The sequence below is a fragment of the Anabrus simplex genome, chromosome 4 (assembly GCF_040414725.1).
Source record: "Anabrus simplex isolate iqAnaSimp1 chromosome 4, ASM4041472v1, whole genome shotgun sequence".
Classification (NCBI taxonomy): domain Eukaryota; kingdom Metazoa; phylum Arthropoda; class Insecta; order Orthoptera; family Tettigoniidae; genus Anabrus; species Anabrus simplex.
Window position 1 is genome coordinate 422,244,841 of NC_090268.1, and position 18,864 is coordinate 422,263,704.

At 38.5% G+C, this 18,864-nt stretch overlaps 1 protein-coding gene across 1 annotated transcript in view; it reads left to right on the forward strand.

Annotated features, from left to right (window-relative positions):
- Mau2 (Mau2 sister chromatid cohesion factor) overlaps window positions 1–18,864 on the forward strand; it is a 205,268-nt gene that overhangs the window by 115,559 nt on the left and 70,845 nt on the right. The window contains exon 5 of the mRNA XM_067146626.2: window positions 18,282–18,390. Coding sequence (XP_067002727.1) covers window positions 18,282–18,390 — 109 coding nt within the window. The remainder of the gene's footprint in view (window positions 1–18,281; window positions 18,391–18,864) is intronic.

The following is an 18,864-nucleotide window of genomic DNA, read 5'->3' on the forward strand; positions in this document are numbered from 1 at the left end:
TCTTTTAACAGAATCGTCCCTAATTACGAAACTTCGTAGAAGTGTTCTATGCACACAACTGAGCTTGCTGAAGGGACGAATTTGGTTCGATGGATGGCTAAGATCCACTTTTGTTTCCGAAAGAAGTCAATAGGAAATTTAAACACTGAAATATTAGGCTGTTTTGAACTGTAGTTGATTCTACAACCAGGTATACAACACGACGTGGCCATAATTCACAATGTTCACACACGTTTAAATAATTCAACACCATCGATAGCCTCACTGCTGCAAGGTTCAGATCAGCCTACAAGTCACTGGCGAGAAGTAAAGCGGCTGGTGACTTGTGTGACGTAGCGCCCGAAGTGGAGTGGCCTGTCTGTCTGTCTAGTTGGCCTTGGGTCTGATGACTTTTCAGTTAAGAGCCACAGCATATGATTACATTTGCTGGGCTGTCCATAGAACCGTTCTTCCAAATAGGCAGTTATCTCTAATGCAGGTGCTCAGCAGTGTTAATAGGCAGATGTAAATGTGAAAGTTGTATTCCTGTGCCAACTGACTTGTCACGAGTTCTGAAACCTGATGTTCCCAAGTATGCTGAAAGTAATGAGGGGGGTGAATGGTACCCCCCCAAAACAATACAGAAAGTCCCATAAATAAATGTCCTATGGTCGATCGTTGATGACCTACGCTTGTTTTGGTTATTAGCTGTAATGGGAGGATAGTTCGTATTTAGGATTAAGTTTGGAATGAGGCATGCCGTTACGGACATTGCAGTTCTTCACCAGCATGTGGAACAAGGTTGCTATCGAAAATGCGCAATGCCTGGTGTGTTCGAATGTGTCCAGCAATCAGTAAGGTGGCATATTCAGGCGCATCCGTGTTGTGTTGTGTTGCGTTGATTGCTTTAGATGGAGGGGGATTGCTACTGGGTCGCTACAGTTTGTAATTATACATCTTTTGTACTTTCCTTTTATTTCTGTTAACATTCGTCATATTTTATTATTTATTGGAACTGATCGTCTTTTTTAAAAGTTTTCTTGTAATGTATAAATCTCTATAAAAACCTTATTGCTTGACTGGAAAGCATCTTCTGTAGGTTAAGTAGTGTATGTAGAATGGAGATTATTTGTTCTCCTGTATGTCTATGCATGTGTTTGGCAGCTGTTGTTTGGTTACATAATATATGTTGTGGTTTAACAATTTTTTTCCCCAGCAGGATAATAACTAAGTGTATTTGTCTTTGTATCAATGAAAATCTGTTTTACAGGATAATCCAGGGGCCTATTCACAAAAGTATGGTCCTGTACATTACAAGTAAATTCTCTAGTAACTAGTACAAATACCAGAGTTTCTGTTCCACAAAAGAATTTTCTACAGTTGTACTTTACTACTCCATACTTACAAATTACCAGTGAATTTTTATAGGTATGTTCCACAAAAGTACTAGTACTTGTAATTTACTAGTGAATTGGGAACTATTCTCTACCAGTGAAAGGACAAGAATATATAAATGTACTAGTCTATTTAAATATACTTATTTCAGATACATTTTGATAAATATGTGGTCTAGCAGAAGTGATAGTGATGGTAATGAAAATGAAAACTACTGTCTATATAGGGAAAGAATAAACTTCCAGTTTAACTCTATTTGAATACAATGAGAGTTTTAGGTTAAGCACAATACAAGTGGAAGAACTTTTGATGGATATTTATCATAGGTTGAAACATCCTACGAACAGAAATAAATCTCTCTCTGCTAAACAACAGTTAGGCCTACTAACAACACTGATTTGGCTAGGAAATTGTGGTCGGTACCATGGTATTGCACATATGCATGGGATGGCAAAATCTTTGGTCTGTAGGTCAATACATTCTGTGGTAGCTGCAATAAATGATATAAAATTTCCTCAAATTGTTCCTTGACCTGAAAATACTGAACAAACATGTTCCAAGAAGGACATTCCTGGAATCATTAATTCCAAGTAATTCCAATCATTAATCCAACTTTTCCCCTCAAAAGCTCTATGAGCTTTTCCAAATCAAATATTTCCATCCAACCCTTTATTTTGTCTTGTTTTTTTCAGACTCTCGCTGAATGCACCGAAATGAATATCTTTCCTTCTTTCTATTTCCTTCAAAATGAATAACTTCCTTTCCTTGACACCATTTTAACAATTCATGCAGAGTGTGCAATTTTGTAATAATTAAGTTTGGTGGCCGAATGTCGTTATTGGCGGCATCCGATTCCAAATGACAGACCAAGATGGGTATGTCAGACTATTGTGGAACATATGCGAGGATCGCGGAAGAACAGAATGGGTGATAATAACGGAGTAATTTTCTATCATCAAAGAAGTAAACTGAAAAATAACATTGTAGCATTGAGAAATTCACAGAAATATTAGAGTTCTCTTAACTTAAAATACGATTTTAAGATTAATGAGGCAAGCATAACCTAATTCAACGAATGTAATATGAAGATAAACAGCTGATTCATGCTATGACGTAGTTTGTTTATTGATATGTTGTCCCTTGTAAAACTTGTAACAATTCACTAGTAATATACAAGAGACTATCAGTCTTTTGTGGAACAGAAATGTACAACTCCATACATTACAAGAACCCACACTAGTAACTTGTAATGTACAAGACCATACTTTTGTGGAATAGGCCCCTGCACTTTTAAAAACAAAAGATGATGATATGTTAATGTAACAACAGGCATATTTTTGCAGTTACAGTGATAATAGAAAAATATTGGTAAATTATGGGAGGGATAATTAGATCCTGACCGGGTGAGTTGGCCGTGTGGTTAGGGGCGCGCAGCTGTGAGCTTGCATTCCGGAGATAGTGGGTTCGAACCCCACTTTTTTTTTTTTTTTTTTTTGCTAGGGGCTTTACGTCGTACCGACACAGATAGGTCTTATGGCGACGATGGGATAGGAAAGGCCTAGGAGTTGGAACCACTGGAACCATACTCTAGTTGGGGTCTCACCAGAGACAAATATGCTCTCTCCTTTACATCCTTACTACAACCCCTAAATACCCACATAACTATGTGCAGAAATCTGAACCCTTTATTTACAATCATATTTATGTGATTACCCCAATGAAGATCTTTCCTTATATTAATACCTAGGTATTTACAATGATCCCCAAAGGGAACTTTCACCCCATCAATGCAGTAATTAAAACTGAAAGGACTTTTCCTATTTGTGAAACTCACAACCTGACTTTTATCCCCGTTTATCATCATACCATTGCCTACTGTCCATCTCACAACATTATTGAGGTCATTTTGCAGTTACTTACAACCTTGTAACTTATTTATTACTCTGTACAGAATAACATCATCTGCAAAAAGCCTTATCTCTGATTCCACTTTTTTACACATATCATTGATATATATATATATATATATATATATATATATATATATAAGAAAACATAAACGTCCCATAATACTGCCTTGAGGAATTCCCCTCTTAATTATTACAGGAACAGATAAAGCTTCACCTACTCTAATTCTAGTTCTATTTTCTAGAAACAGAGCCACGCATTCAGTCACTTTTTTGTCAAGTCCAATTGCACTCATTTTTGCCAGTAGTCTCCCATGATCTACGCTAACCATCTTCAGGGCTGCCAACAGTGGGGTTCACCGGGCGAGTTGGTCGTGCGCGTAGAGGTGCGCGGCTGTGAGCTTGCATCCGGGAGATAGTAGGTTCGAATCCCACTATCGGCAGCCCTGAAGATGGTTTTCCGTGGTTTCCCATTTTCACACCAGGCAAATGCTGGGGCTGTACCTTAATTAAGGCCATGGCCGCTTCCTTTCCACTCCTAGCCCTTTCCCGTCCCATCGTTGCCATAAGACCAATCAATCAATCAATACTGATCTGCATTTAGGGCAGTCGCCCAGGTGGCAGATTCCCTATCTGTTGCTTTCCTAGCCTTTTCCGAAATGATCTGTGTCGGTGCGACGTAAAGCAACTAGCAAAAAAAAATATTTATAAAATCTTTAATGTTCTTTGAGCGACAGTTCCCGTTGATGCCACTACAGCTAGAAATCTCATCTACAGTGTCAAAATCTAAAGCTGTCATACCTCCTCCAGGTCGCATATCTATACAGCTCCCCTTTCTTCAGCCATTATTTGTTACCTTACCTCTTTTGAGATTCAGTTGCTCAATGAAATTTACAGCTCGTTTCACAGCATCACCTATATCATTTGCCCTGTTGTACATGTACTTTAGCACTTCTTCCTGGCTTAGAAGGCAAATACCACATATCCTGTGTCAAGAACGTAAATAATTCGGATCATTTTCAACTAGTTCTCAATTAGATCTTAACAAGAGATGGACATTCTTGCTTCAGTATAGTGGAACTTGGTTTTCTGACTCCAGATTACTTTAAAAAAAAAAAAAAGTAATTTTAGAACACTGGGGTTACTTTTTGGCAGTGCCATTGTTGTCACAAAGTTACCCCTTAAACTTCTCATATTTATTTTATTTTAACATAAATAACTGAAAGAAAGCTCAAAGCGACATTAGAATCGTGCATGTTTATCAGAAACATTAAATTAAGATTTCCACTAACTTTGATGTGTGTATCTCATTAAAGTTTTCTGTTGCTGACAAACGTTTCCCACTATTCACAAATTCACGTGCTCAGTACAATACACCAAAAGGCTCTCTGTAGCCAATAATCCAACACTTAAGTCATTATCATTGTACACACAGGTAGCAGCATTATTGGGGAGTGAAAACATATACTGTTCATTGTCAGATGATCGATGCATATCCTGAGAAATATGAAATTATTATTTAGCGCGCACCTGTCTCAAAGTAACCCCAGTTTACGCGCGCGCGCGTGTGTGTGTGTGTGTGTGTGACAAGAATTTTGCCTGTACATTGCTCAGAATTTAAACAAAAATATTTCTGTATCAGTCGTGTCCACAGTAACAATAACAGTAACAAGCTAATGCACTTTTTAATTTTCTGTCTTATATGTATGTATGTAGGTATGTCCTGTATGTATGTGAAGACAGGGAATAAGCCACTACAATTTAGGCTATAAATTTTATTCATGCTGAGTGAAATGGTAGTTTAGGGGCAGGCCTAAACTTTTTCAAATATTTATGTTATTAGCAGTCCTATCGATAAATAGTGTACTGCATATTGCCATTGATGCTTTCACGGCCCGTACTTATAGACATGATATAGGCTTTTGGGTTTATGCCATGGCAAGAAAATAAGGTGAAATTCTGTATGTTTTGCAGAAAACTTTGCTCTGCATCATCAGAAGAAAATCTCGATTGTCCACAAGAAAGGCTTCTAAAAACAGTGAGGTTTGAATTTAGACGTTGCCCAATAGAAGTGTAAATGGTACATTCATTCGTCACCAGATGGCTCCCGGACGTGGACGGAGCCATCAGAATCAGTCTGTGGGGGTAACAGGCATATGCCCATATGAAGGTATGACATTGACACAAGCCTGGAATGAAACATCTGGTGATGAGGAACGTACAAATTTAGAAAACAACAAAACAAAATAACAATAGTGAGGGGACAGGGAAGGGAATCGCCTTTATAAATCCTTAATGGCTGGCAACCAGGTATTACTTCATTGATAGCCAGTGTTCCTGTTGAAATTGTTAGGATTTCTACGTATTTCCACAGCTTCCTGTATAATCCTGGACCTGTAGTGTCTAGTGTGAGTAAGCACTCAAGCATCTTGGAACATGACATCATGACGCGACGATAGAGTGTGCTCAGCTATTGCTGATTTGTCTGGCTGGTTGAGACAAATGTTACGTTCATGTTCCTCGATACAAGTACCAATAGAGTGGCATGTTTGGCCAATGTATACCTTACCATAAGTACAGGGAATTTCGTAAAAACCAAGGACAAATTGTCCCCACTTTTACATCCTGGGGTATACAAAATTCCCTGTACTTGCAGTACATTGGCCAAACATGCTGGTTATGTAGAATTAAATTTTCAATCATTTGTCTTACACATTTTTACCATACTGGTTATGATAATTCATGAATGTGGATTTTTGTTGCTAAGTCCATATCAGTGGCGAGCCACGAGGAAATGGGTAAACAAAATTTAATGAAAATCGGTATGTAAAGTCGGAGAATAAGGAACTACAGTCTAGGCTATAAATAATTTTATTTGCCCTGGATGGAATAGTAATTGAGGGGAAGGAACCTAAAATTAAATTTTTAAATACCTATGTTATTTGTCCCTACAAAAGGACTACATAACAAAAGCCATAGAGAATGCAATTTCCGATCATTTATGTTTTGTTCAGTTTTACTGTACCGACTGTAATAAGAGTGGTGGTGATGGTGGTGATCTTTTTTTTTTTTTACGTCACACTGACACAGATAGGTCTTATGGTGACGATGGGACAGGGACGGCCTAAGTATGGAAAGGAATTGGCAGTGGCCGTAATTAAGGTACAGCCCCAGCATTTGCCCAGTGTGAAAACCATACTCAGGGCTGCTGACAGTGGGATTCAAGCCCACTATCTCCCGGATGCGAGCTCACAGGTGCGTGCCCCTAACCGCACAGCCAACTCGCCCAGTGATCATTGTTTTAAGAGGAAGTACAACTAGGCAACCATCTTCTATATAACATTAATCAGAGATAAAAAATGGAAGGGGTCCGACACTTCTAAAAATGAAGGTATCTGCCTAAGAAAGACAAGGGCCATGAAGTGTATGAAATTGAAAGACTCCCTAGGCCTCCTATTGTAATACTGTCCGGGTCAGAAAGGAACAAGAGTTGACTAAGGTCAGTTAGATGGGATAGATGAAAGTGAGGAGCTTGGGACAAATAACTGGAAGCAATACTAGGACTCGACTAAGGGTCCCGTGGTTGTTAACCTTTGCTCCCAAGTTAAGAGCCCTGATGGCCCCTTTTCGTATCGACAAGGTGGACATTTAATTGGATAAATCCCATCCGATTTTCGACAGAATGTTGTTATACCTATTCCGAAGAAAGCCAGCGCTAACAGGTGTGAAAACTACCGCACCATTAGTTTAGTATCTCATGCCTGCAAAATTTTAACACGAATTATTTACAGAAGAATGGAAAAACAAGTTGAAGCTGAGTTAGGAGAAGATCAACAATTTGGCTTCAGAAGAAATGTAGGAACACGTGAAGCAATCCTGACTTTACGTCTGATTTTAGAGGATCGATTCAAGGAGGACATTCCCACATACATGGCATTCGTAGGTCTAGAAAAGGCATTTGATAATGTTGATTAGATTTAAATGGACCAAGCTATTTAAGGTTCTGAAGGTGAATGGGATCAGATACCGAGAACGAAGAATTATCTACAATCTGTATAAAAATTGGCCTGCAGTGGTAAGAATCGAGGGCTTTGAAAAAGAAGCAGCAATCCAGAAAGGAGTGAGGAAAGGCTGCAGTTTGTCCCCCCTCCTTTTCCCTGTTGACATAGAACAGGCAGTAAAGGAAATCAAAGAGGAATTTGGAAAGGGAATCACAATCCAAGGAGAGGAAATCCAAACCTTGAGATTTGCTGATGATATTGTTATTTTATCTGAGACTGCAGAAGATCTCTGGAAGCTGCTGACTGGTATGGACGACGTCTTAGGTAAGGAGTACAAGATGAAAATAAATAAGTCCAAAAGAAAAATAATGGAGTGCAGTTGAGCGAAGGCAGGTGATGCAGGAAGTATTAGATTAGGAAATGAAGTCTTAAAAGGAAGTGGATGATATTGCTACTTGGGTGGTAAAATAACTAACGATGGCAGAAGTATGGAGGACATAAAATGCAGACTAGCACAAGCAAGAAAGATCTTTCTTAAGAAAAGAAATTTGCTCACTTCAAACATTGATATAGGAATTAGAAAGATGTTTTTGAAGACCTGTGTGGAGCGTGGCATTGTATGGAAGTGAAAAATGGACGATAACTAACTCAGAAAAAAACAGAATAGAAGCTTTTGAAATGTGGTGTTACAGAAGAATGCTGAAGGTGGATAGATCGAATTATGTATGAAGAGATACTGAATCGAATTGGGAACATGCATCATTTTCAAAAATATTTTTTTTGAAAAGTACACCAATGAAATAGTACGTAAACGTATTACATTGTGGTATGTTGCCTTGTTTTCTACCATTAAAAAAATATTTAATAGTGCCTTTCCGCAAGGCGAGTGAAACGGCCTCTGACGTAAGCGGCGCGCTGTGACGTCACGATCCAGTACCGCATGGAGCTCTACCAGCCGTTGTGCATCAGCCGTTGCTAAAAGCCGATTGTTTATTATTCATGATCGCGAATAACTTCGAAATGACAGAAGAAACGTTCAAAACAGCTCAGTCAGACAATCTACCATGTGTAGATGTCATCATTCTTGAAAAATGTGACTTTTGTGGTCGCAGAAATTCGCGGATAACAAGCAAGTTTGTAAGTGGCGTCTTTTATATACGTGCAATGTACTGTAACCCATAGTGTTAGGATAACAACTAACCTGGATAGATATCACATCACTTTCAACATTTCCTTCTAGACTGATTCCCCTATTAAAGAATAACATTACATTTTCGGGCTTTCAGCATTAGTAAAGTAAGAAATCGGATTTCAGCACCAACATAAACATATAGGTAGCATTATAGTACTAGTCCGCTTCTGTGGTGTAGTGGTTAATGTGTGCCACTCCCGGAGGCCCGGTTTCGATTCCCGGCTCTGCCATGAAAGTTGAAAACGAATAGTACGAGGGCTGGAACGGGCTCTACTCAGCCTCGGGAGGTCAACTGAGTAGAACGGTTTCGAATCCCACCTCAGCCATCCTCGAAGTGGTTTTTCGTATTTTCCTACTTCTCCTCCAGGCACCTAAGGCCACGGCCGTTTCCTTCCCTCTTCCTTGTCTATCCCTTCCGATCCTCCCATCCTCCAACAAGGCCCCTGTTGAGCATAACAGGTGAGGCCGCCTGGGCGAGGTAATGGCCCTCCTCATCAGTTTCATCACCATACTCAAAGTCTCACGTTCGAGGATACTGCCCTTGGAAGTGGTAGAGGTGAAATCTCTCGCAGAGTCCGAGAGAAAACCAACCCTGAAGGATAAACTGATTAAGAAAGAAAGAAAGAAGGAAAGAAAGAACTATAGGGCTATAATCTATCATTCCCCAAAAAAAAAAAATTTATGGTTGGGACAACTGTCCTACCCACTTCCGGGGCCCTTGAAAGAGAATTAAATATCTTTGTGGAGGGAAAAAATTAAACATGATAAAGATAAATATGACTTCATCTAGTTTTCACAAGTCGGGCTGAGTGGTTCAGACGGTTGAGGTGCTGGCCTTCTGACCCCAACTTGGCAGGTTCGATCCTGGTTCAGTCCGGTGGTAGTTGAAGGTGCTCAAATACGTCAGCCTCGTGTCGGTAGATTTACTGGCACGTAAAAGAACTCCTGCAGGACTAAATTCCTGCACATCGGCGTCTCCCAAAAATCGTAGAAGTAGTTAGCGGGGCGTGAAGCCAATAACGTTAATTACATTTGACTTTTAACAAGCTGAGCATATCAGGAAAGAAAAGTGTCCTGGTGACATTTTAGTCGCTCAATACAGGAATGTCTTTGGGTGCTGTGACTTTTACTTTTTTTTTTTTGCTGTTTGCTTTACGTCACACCGTCACATATAGGTCTTATGGCGACGATGGGACAGGAAAGGCCTAGGAATGGGAACAAAGTGGCCGTGGCCTTAGGTACAGCCTCAGCATTTGCCTGGTGTGAAAATGGGAAACCACGGAAAACCATCTTCAGGGCTGCCGGCAGTGGGGTTCAAAACCCACTATCTCCCGGATGCGAGCTCACAGCTGCGCGCTCCTAACCGCACGGCCAACTCGCGCGGTATTTTTACCCTTCGGTTTATTGACTTGGCTTGTATAACCTAAAACTTAGGCTAAGTAGGATCATATTTTAAACACCTACATCACTATTTTCACCTGTGTGCAATTATGTTATTTATTTCATTAGTATTATGATAATTATTATAATTGAGCATTGTTAACTTATAAGACCCCAACAGACAAGCATTGGTTTTGTGTAGAGTTATACATTTGTTAAATTCACGTTGTTTCCTTTCATGATGTACACGCCTATTCTTTGTTACATTATAGAGTATTTAGATATAGCCTAAATTTCTTTACCAATTAAGCTCTTCAATAAAGACGTACATAACTGTCCCATGCCAAGATATATTGGTAGAATTAGAGCTGTCAAAATGGTTCATAACCCCTTTGATTTATTATCTTGACATGGATCACCCAAAAGATAGGTTAGGTTTGGAGAATACTTTAATAATCAGCATTATTTAATGCACTGTTTATTACTTTCATATTCCAAGATGTAATTGAAGCGTTTAAATAAAGCATCATACATTAAAATTTAAAGTTTTACCACTAGAACAAGCTGACATGGAAAAGTGATTTGAAAATTCAAACAAATTCATCTTACGTTAAAATCTTCAAAAACATAAACTGTAGACTTTTCCGATATATCACCAGCATTTCTCCGGCTCGCCAAAATCCATTTCTCCCTAGTTTTAGCGTCTTTGGAACATTTATAAACAATTTGTTTGGTATGGTATGCGATGTGCTATTGCACATCGGAACTCTACACCATTTATAAGTTTTCTGCCTCACTATCTGCGCAGGATTCATTTTAAGTCTAAAATATACCACTCAGATTATTATCCAATGTATAGACCTCGAATTTAACCATACCAGACACTAACATAAAGTAGAAATACGCGAAGTGTATCCTGCTTCCCACAGCACACTATGTGTTATTTCGTCTGCTAATTCAGTCAACCTGTACGATGACGTCAGACCAATGAGATCGCGTACTTGCGTGACGTGACATTTTCGTAGATTTTTATCATGTTTCGAGTTATTATTTGTACATTCTGATCACATTTTTGAATTCTGCATGAAATTTTGAATCAGATTAGCATATTTTTAATTAAAACCCCGGATCATGCATGTTCCCTATTGGTGAGAGGAGATCAGTTTGGCTAAATTTGGCGAGAAGGGATAGAATGATAGGACACATCTTAAGACACCCAGGACTTATTCAGTTGGTTTTTGAAGGAAGTGTAGATGGTGAGAACAGTAGGGGTAGACCAAGGTATGAATATAACAATCAGATTAAAGCAGATGTAGGATGCAATACTTACGTAGAAATGAAAAGGTTAGCACAGGATAGGGTGGCGTGGAGTGCTGCATCAAACCAGTCTATGGACTAATGACTCAAACAAAAACATTCATGTGATGATATGATAAGATAATTCATAAATTTAGATTTATTTAAACTTTTGTTGCTTAGTCCATATCATTGCCAAGCATTGCTGACATGGAAATATTGTTCAGTCGTGTGAACCAGCGATGGTTTTTGTCACAATTATCTTAAGGTGTAAAAACGCACGCTCATCAGTCCATATCGACAAGGAATATTGTGAAGATTATAAAAATGAGGTAAAATCATTAGGGAAAGATCACTTGAAGAATAAGACAATAGAGTCATGAAAGTAAGAAACTAGGACTTCCTTGACATTAGATGCTCTAATATCACAGAGTCAGAAGAAAACTAAATGCGAAGGCTTACAATATCGAAAGCTCATAAAATTGATCAACAGTTAACATTACATTGACCATTGCTTTTTGTGATATACTTTGTCTCTTCTGTTGCCACTCATTTCTGATAGATGGGATTACTGCTGCGTACCGAGTATAACAGCCTGCCTGAATATTGGCGGGAAGTAGCTGTGAAGTTAGATAATTTTCTTCTTTAGCATGTCATTCCTCTGGTTAATACATTTTCTACTGGGCGAGTTGGCCATATGGTTAGGGGCGCACGGCTGTGAGGTTGCATCAGGGAGACAGTGAGTTCGAACCCCACTGTCGGCGGCCCTGAAGATGTTTTTCCATGGTTTCCTATTTTCACACCAGGCAAATGCTGGGGCTATACCTTAACTAAGGCCATGGCCGCTTTCTTCCCAGTCCTAGCCCTTTCCTCTCCCACCATCGGCATAAGACCTATCTGTGTCAGTGTGACATAAAACAAGTTATTGGACAATAATGGACCATTTATATTGGTATTATAAATTTACTCATTCGTAACACACATTTCTGATTCCCTACGGGAATCAACATCTGTATTATAAAGCAAGTTATAAAAAAATTATTTTTGCTTTTTTCTGATACTACTGCTATGTAACACTTGATTCTTCATAGTGTCCCAGCTATTAGATCCCTACTCTGAGGCACTGAGGCAGTGTGCACACTTAAAGGAATAATGGCAGATGAGTGTTCACGGCTGTCTCTAGCTTGGTCATTCCAGCTCTGGAACTTTGGACTGTTAGATCGGCAGAATAGTACTGGTAGTTAAAAGTGAGAAAATGTGTGGTTTTCCATATGATTGAGTATTTCATGATAGCATTGCTTTTAAACACAACATTTATTTATTTATTTATTTATTTATTTATTTATTTATTTATTTATTTATTTATTTATTTATTTATTTATTTATTTAATTTATTTAATTTATTTAATTTATTTATTTATTTATTTATTTATTTATTTATTTATTTATGTATTTATTTATGTATTTATTTATTTATTTATGTATTTATTTATTTATTTATTTATTTATTTATTTATTTATTTATTTATTTATTTATTTATTTATTTATTCTGTTGATTTCATTTGGGAAAACCACAATGACAGTTTTTCTGAGGATATAAAATGGCAGGGGGAGAATGAGTGTCGATTGTGACTGGCAGTAGGCAAGTAGGCCTGCCATCATAATAAAAACTTCCCAACTTGATTGTGACTGCCATTACAGTAAAAATTCCATAACCCAGTCTTCACATGAGAAAAGAAGTATCATGAATTCCCTGTCACACTATTTACACGACTTCATATAGAATTCTGTATACAATGTAGAATTCCCTAGCGAAGCACAAGTACATCAGCTAGTATATGTATTCCTACCCCTTAGTCGCGTTTCTTGGCACAGGGTCGGGGATGAAGTGAGATGAATTTATATGGCATGTTTTTTATGACCTGATGCCCTTCCTGATGCCAACCTCAGTTGAAGAGCTGATGAAGATGAAATTAATGATTGTGAATTAAATTGGGTAAGGAGGGGGAAGGAATCAGTTGTGGCCTATGTCTAAAAACTTTCCTGGCATTTGCCTGGGAAGTGAAAATGGGGAAACCACCAAAAATCATTTTCAGGACAGCCGATGGTGGGGCTTGAACCCACGCATCTCCTGAATGCAGAGCTTGGCTCCATAGCCATAGCATTTTAACATGTACAGTCACTCCACTAGTTCAGCTGTGTTTCAGTAGTTTCATTCTGTCTTCACAGAACTGAGATAAGTTACTAACGGGCACTTCCAAATACAGTAAAATCACTCTTTAGCATTGTTCAGGAGATATTATACATTTTAAATTATGTAATTTAATGGACTCTATTATGGAGGGTAAGAGAAGTAGAGGGAGACCAAGACGACGATGGTTAGACTCGGTTTCTAACGATTTAAAGATAAGAGGTATAGAACTAAATGAGGCCACAACACTAGTTGCAAATCGAGGATTGTGGCGACGTTTAGTAAATTCTCAGAGGCTTGCAGACTGAATGCTGAAAGGCATAACAGTCTATAATGATAATTTTTTTTACATACATACATACATACATTATCTTATGGCAAGACATATATACAAATTTACATTTATATATATCTACATATGTTATAAATTAAGAATCATTAAAGCACTGGGGGAGACATAATACAACATCTAAATTGTCCACGTACTGTGTAGCCAGTTTAGAAGCTGCCACGGATTTCTCTGTAGATCCTGAAAATGTCCTGTGTTGCCACAATCACACATATGGGAAGATTGCATTCCAATGTATGAACTAAAGAACTGCATTGTCCATGATGACTTTGTTGAAGGTAACCTGGATTCTCTGTGGTAGATTAAGGACCAATACAAGGTTATTGAGCTAGTTGTCTGCACTTTGTGTTTCAGGTAGCTGTGAGCTGGCATTTGGGAGATGGTGGGTTTTGAATGCCACAGTCGACAGCCCTGGAGATTTTTTTTTTTTTTGCTAGTGGCTTTATGTTGCACCGACACAGATAAGTCTTACGGCGACAATGGGAGAGGAAAGGCCTAGGAGTTGGAAGGAAGTGGCCGTGGCATTAATTAAGGTACAGCCCCAGCATTTGCCTGGTGTGAAAATGGGAAACCATGAAAAACCATCTTCAGGGCTGCCGACAGTGGGATTCGAACCCACTATCTCCCGGATGCAAGTTCACAGCCGCGTGCTCCTAACCAAATGGCTTTTCCTATTTTAACACCACACAAAATGCTAGGGTGTTGCTTAATCAAAGTAACGTTCACTTCTTTCCTGTCCTATCCCATCTTTACCCTAACATGTGTCTGAGACTTAACGATATAAAACCAGTAACTAACAATACAACATTTTGCTAGTATAAATAGTTAAAATAAAAATTTTGATTGGAGTTAACAAAGGAGTCCGTTTTTCCACCATCGGGACCTACCTCTGAGACAGCCATTTCCCACTGCCCCAGACAGGTACAGTACTCTTACCAGTAACAGTCTACAGCCTTGACACATGTACGTTTTCAGGCCGAGGTAATAACAGACTCCAGGCTGCAGAAATGAAATGTCTTAAACATCAAAAACAAGAAAGGATGAGATCCAAACTAGAACTATCAAAACATCCAAGTAAAACAACTATATGATAAAACCATGGATCTGTAGGGAGAAGGGAAAGATTGGTTGGGAAATCACCTCTCAGGCAAGACTTCGAAACTAATTAAGGATTTGATGGATGACTTAGGTTCAGCAAGACATGCACAAAGAAAGGATACATACCTGGATGGAGAGTAGAGTACCCCATACCTGGGCAATGGAAGGTGCTTGGAAGTGATGACCATTATTGAGATCACTAAATACAGTGTAATGGTGTCATTCAGTTTTTTTTTTAAATTTATTTTACGCCCACATTGGAGCACTGAAATCAATCTATATACAGTCAAGTCTTATGAATATTGGTCACAAATTTGGTTGATTTTTCTTCTTTTGTTCCCAGAAATGTTTCATTCTCTCTGACCTGGCTGCCCATTCTTTGTCGGTTATGTTGTACTGTTTGCGTGTATAGATCTTCGGTTTAAGTCTCACGTCGTTATTTCTCAGGATCCTCTTCTCTGTTTTCAGTTTGTTGAATTGTCAAGCCTAATTTATTTAAATCTTCTTGGACTTCTTTGAACCAGTGATTTTTAGTTTTACTTTTCCAAAAGTAGTTGAATAAATGTTTGAGTATCCTAGTCTCTGGTAGTCGTGATATGTGACAGGAAAAAGCAACTCTTCTTTTCCGCATTGTATCTATTATAGACTCGGTCTCCTGGTATACAATTTTATTGGGTAGTAATCGCCATTGTCCATCTACGTGGTGTTTTTTGTTCAGAATTGTTCTAATGATTCGTCTATCTATTTTCTGTAATTTATCTTTAGTTGATTTCGTATTCAAATTGAATAAGGTTTCACTAGCATAGGTTGCTTCAGGCTTAATAATGGAGTTGTAGTGTTTAAATTTTGCATTTATCGAGAGAGATTTCTTCTTGTAGGTTGCCCAAGTAATGTGTTGTGCTTGTTTTAATTTGGTAATTCTGTTTTCAACTGATATTTTCTCTTTTAAGTTCCAAGTTGTAATCTCTCCAAGATATTTAAATTTATTAACAACCTTAATTTCTTTGTTATTAGTCAGTGTGATAGGTGATGTTTCCACTTTGAAGGATGGCTTCATTTCCGTCGTTTCAAAGGAGATTTGTAATCCAATTTTTGCTGCTATTTGTTCTAATTCTTCAATTTGGAGTTTAGCCTCTTCCACACTACTTGCAAGTAGTGCAAGGTCATCTGCAAATGCTAGACAATTGAGTTTGATATTTTTTCCAATCTTGATGTTTGGCTGATATTAGACCATTTTCGCATGACTTTCTCCAATGCACAGTTAAACAGTATTGGTGAGAGACCATCCCCCTGTCGAAGTCCAGTCCGGATTTCAAATGATTCAGACAGCTCTCCTCAGAATTTAACTTTTGCTGTAGTGTTCTTGAGGGTAACACCAACGAGATTGAGTTTCTGGTGTAACCCAAATTCTTTAAGGATTTTAAGTAATGACTCACGATGAATACTGTCATATGCTTTCTTGAAGTCAACAAAAGTGGTAACTAGTTTTTTGTTTCTCATTCTTTGACGGTTCATAATCCACTTAAGACTAATGATTTGGTCAGGACAACTTCTTCCAGGTCGAAATCCCCCCTGATACTCTCCAAGTTCTTGGTCAAGCTGTTCTTGAATTCTTGTGAGGATAATTCTAGACAGGATCTTATATGTGATGTCAAGTAGAGAGATCCCCCGGTAATTATTTGGATCCAGTCCATCCCCCTTTTTGTGTATTGAATGAATTATAGCTGTATTCCATTCTGCAGGCAGTTTTTCAGAGTTCCATATGTCTATGATGTGTTTGTGTAGGTTTTGAAGTGTTTGGTTATTTGCATTCTTCCACAGCTCTGCAACCACTTGATTTTCTCCAGCAACTTTATAATTCTTGAGCCAATTAATCGCTTGAAATACCTCATGGAAATCTGGTGGAATAACCTTGTCTAAGCATGTTTTATTTTTTGGATCAGGTGAAAATTCTAGGTATTCAGCTAGAATTTTGGCATTCAGTTTATTATAAATTGTTTCCTCTGTTGCAAAATACCACACTAACAATCATTGGATAGCTCTGTGAGTTTCTACAGTCCACTAAAAAATATGTTGCACTGTCATGCAACAGCTTTGCTAGCCGGAAGTTGTTAGAGATCAAGTAAGTAACTCTCACAGGCAAGTAGATCCATTGTCTGTATACTGTATGTTGCCTGCATTCAGTATGTAGTAAACTGCAAGATTTTTAATTTCTTTGAAAGTGATATCATTCAGAGTATCATCATCATCATCATTTCCCTTTATCCAGCTGTAACCGGGTAGGGGCAAATATGGTTCCTCTCCACTTTCTTCGGTCTTTCCACCACTCCTCCTCCAACACTGTGTCCCAGTCCAGGTTTCTTTCTATAATGCTGCGTTGGATGGTATCCTGAGTAATGGATCTGTAATGTTTATGATCCTGTTGAATTTATGAAGAACACAGACATCATGTTCAGCAGCATCTAGACAGTAGCAAATATGCGAAAATATGGAACTACAATGTAATAGAAGTAAATGTGACAATTCATTGGCATCTTCAAGTTCATGAAATGGAAACACATTCTTCTACTGACATAGCGAGATCATTTACTGCATGTGGTATTCCTCTGCGTGTAATTGGAATGGAGGAAGTGTAGAGTGTTGAATGTGAGGAAAGGTACATTAAGGACGACACAAACTCCCAGTCCCTAGGCCAGGGATATTAATCATTTACAATTAAAAACCCCTGACCCGGCCAGGAATCGAATCCGGGGCCGCCGGGTGATAGGCGGACGCGTTGCCCTCTACACCGCGGGGCCGGAGAGCCATTTGGGAGAAACTGTTTGTGGAACAGTGTTTTGTCCATTTATGTGACACATAGGTTCCTAATGTAGAGAAGCAGAAACATGGATGCTTAGAAAAGAGGATGAAAGAAGGATAGAAGCGTTTGAAATGTGGATTTGCAAAAAAAGAAAGGATGAGGTGAGTTGAAAAGGTACTAAGTGGAGTAGGAGAAGAAAGAGAAATGCAAAGGAAGATCCAAAGACTTAAGATGAACTAGTTGGGCACTGTATGAGAAGACTGCCAGATAACACATGGAATGGAAGGGGCAGTACATGGTACAAGGTTCCAGCTGGTAAACAACATTAAAGTGGGAAGAAAATACGACCTTACGGAAAGATTTGCTAAAAATTGGGAAACGTGGAAGGACATGTCGTGAAAAGACCTGCCAACGGTCAGATAGATTCCTCATGTCACATACTCCATGAAGTCATTTGTACACCACTGAGATCACATACACACCTCACTGGGTTCTATATATGGGCAGCATTTTCTTTGACATTGCTCTCTGGATGAATTGAAGTCAGAAGATTTCAGCATCAGGTAAAAATAATTCACTTTTTGACATTCCAGACTGGTCATACACATTGTTATACACGTTGATGTCAAGAACTAATTAGAAAAGAGAAGTTCTTCTATATATTTAATTTGTCTTTTCCTGTGTTGTTTCAGGTTTGTCACTACTTAATGGCTGGGCAAGTGAAGAGTGTGAAGCCATGTTTGAAGCAGCTTCAACAGAGTATCCAAACAATTATGCAACCAACATGGCCGTCTGATGAAAGTAGGTACTTGTTTTGATTTAGTTATGCTTATCCCTCAGTCTCAAATTATTTGGCTATATGTCTTCTACAGTACGTTATTGGCTTGAATATAAGACAGCCTGGCATATAAGACGACTGTGAACTTTTGGAAGGGATTTACAAGAAAAATTTAATAATGGAGGGAATGTTGTTTGGGTCATCAGTACATAAATTGGTTTGATGCAGCTCTCCATACCATTTTATCCTGTGCTAACCTTTTAATTTCAATGTTGCAACATCTACTCTAATCTGTTCATCATATTCATGGACTTGCTCTACCCCTATTATTCTAACCACCTACATCATCATAATCATCATCCATTTCCCTTGTTCAATCCCCCGCTAGGTTACTGCCTATACTTCCCTAAAAAACAAACTCCTACTGCCAACTCTCCTGATTTTGTACAGTTTTCGCTCTCTTCTAATTATTCCCTTATTTCTTCTGATTTTAGCTA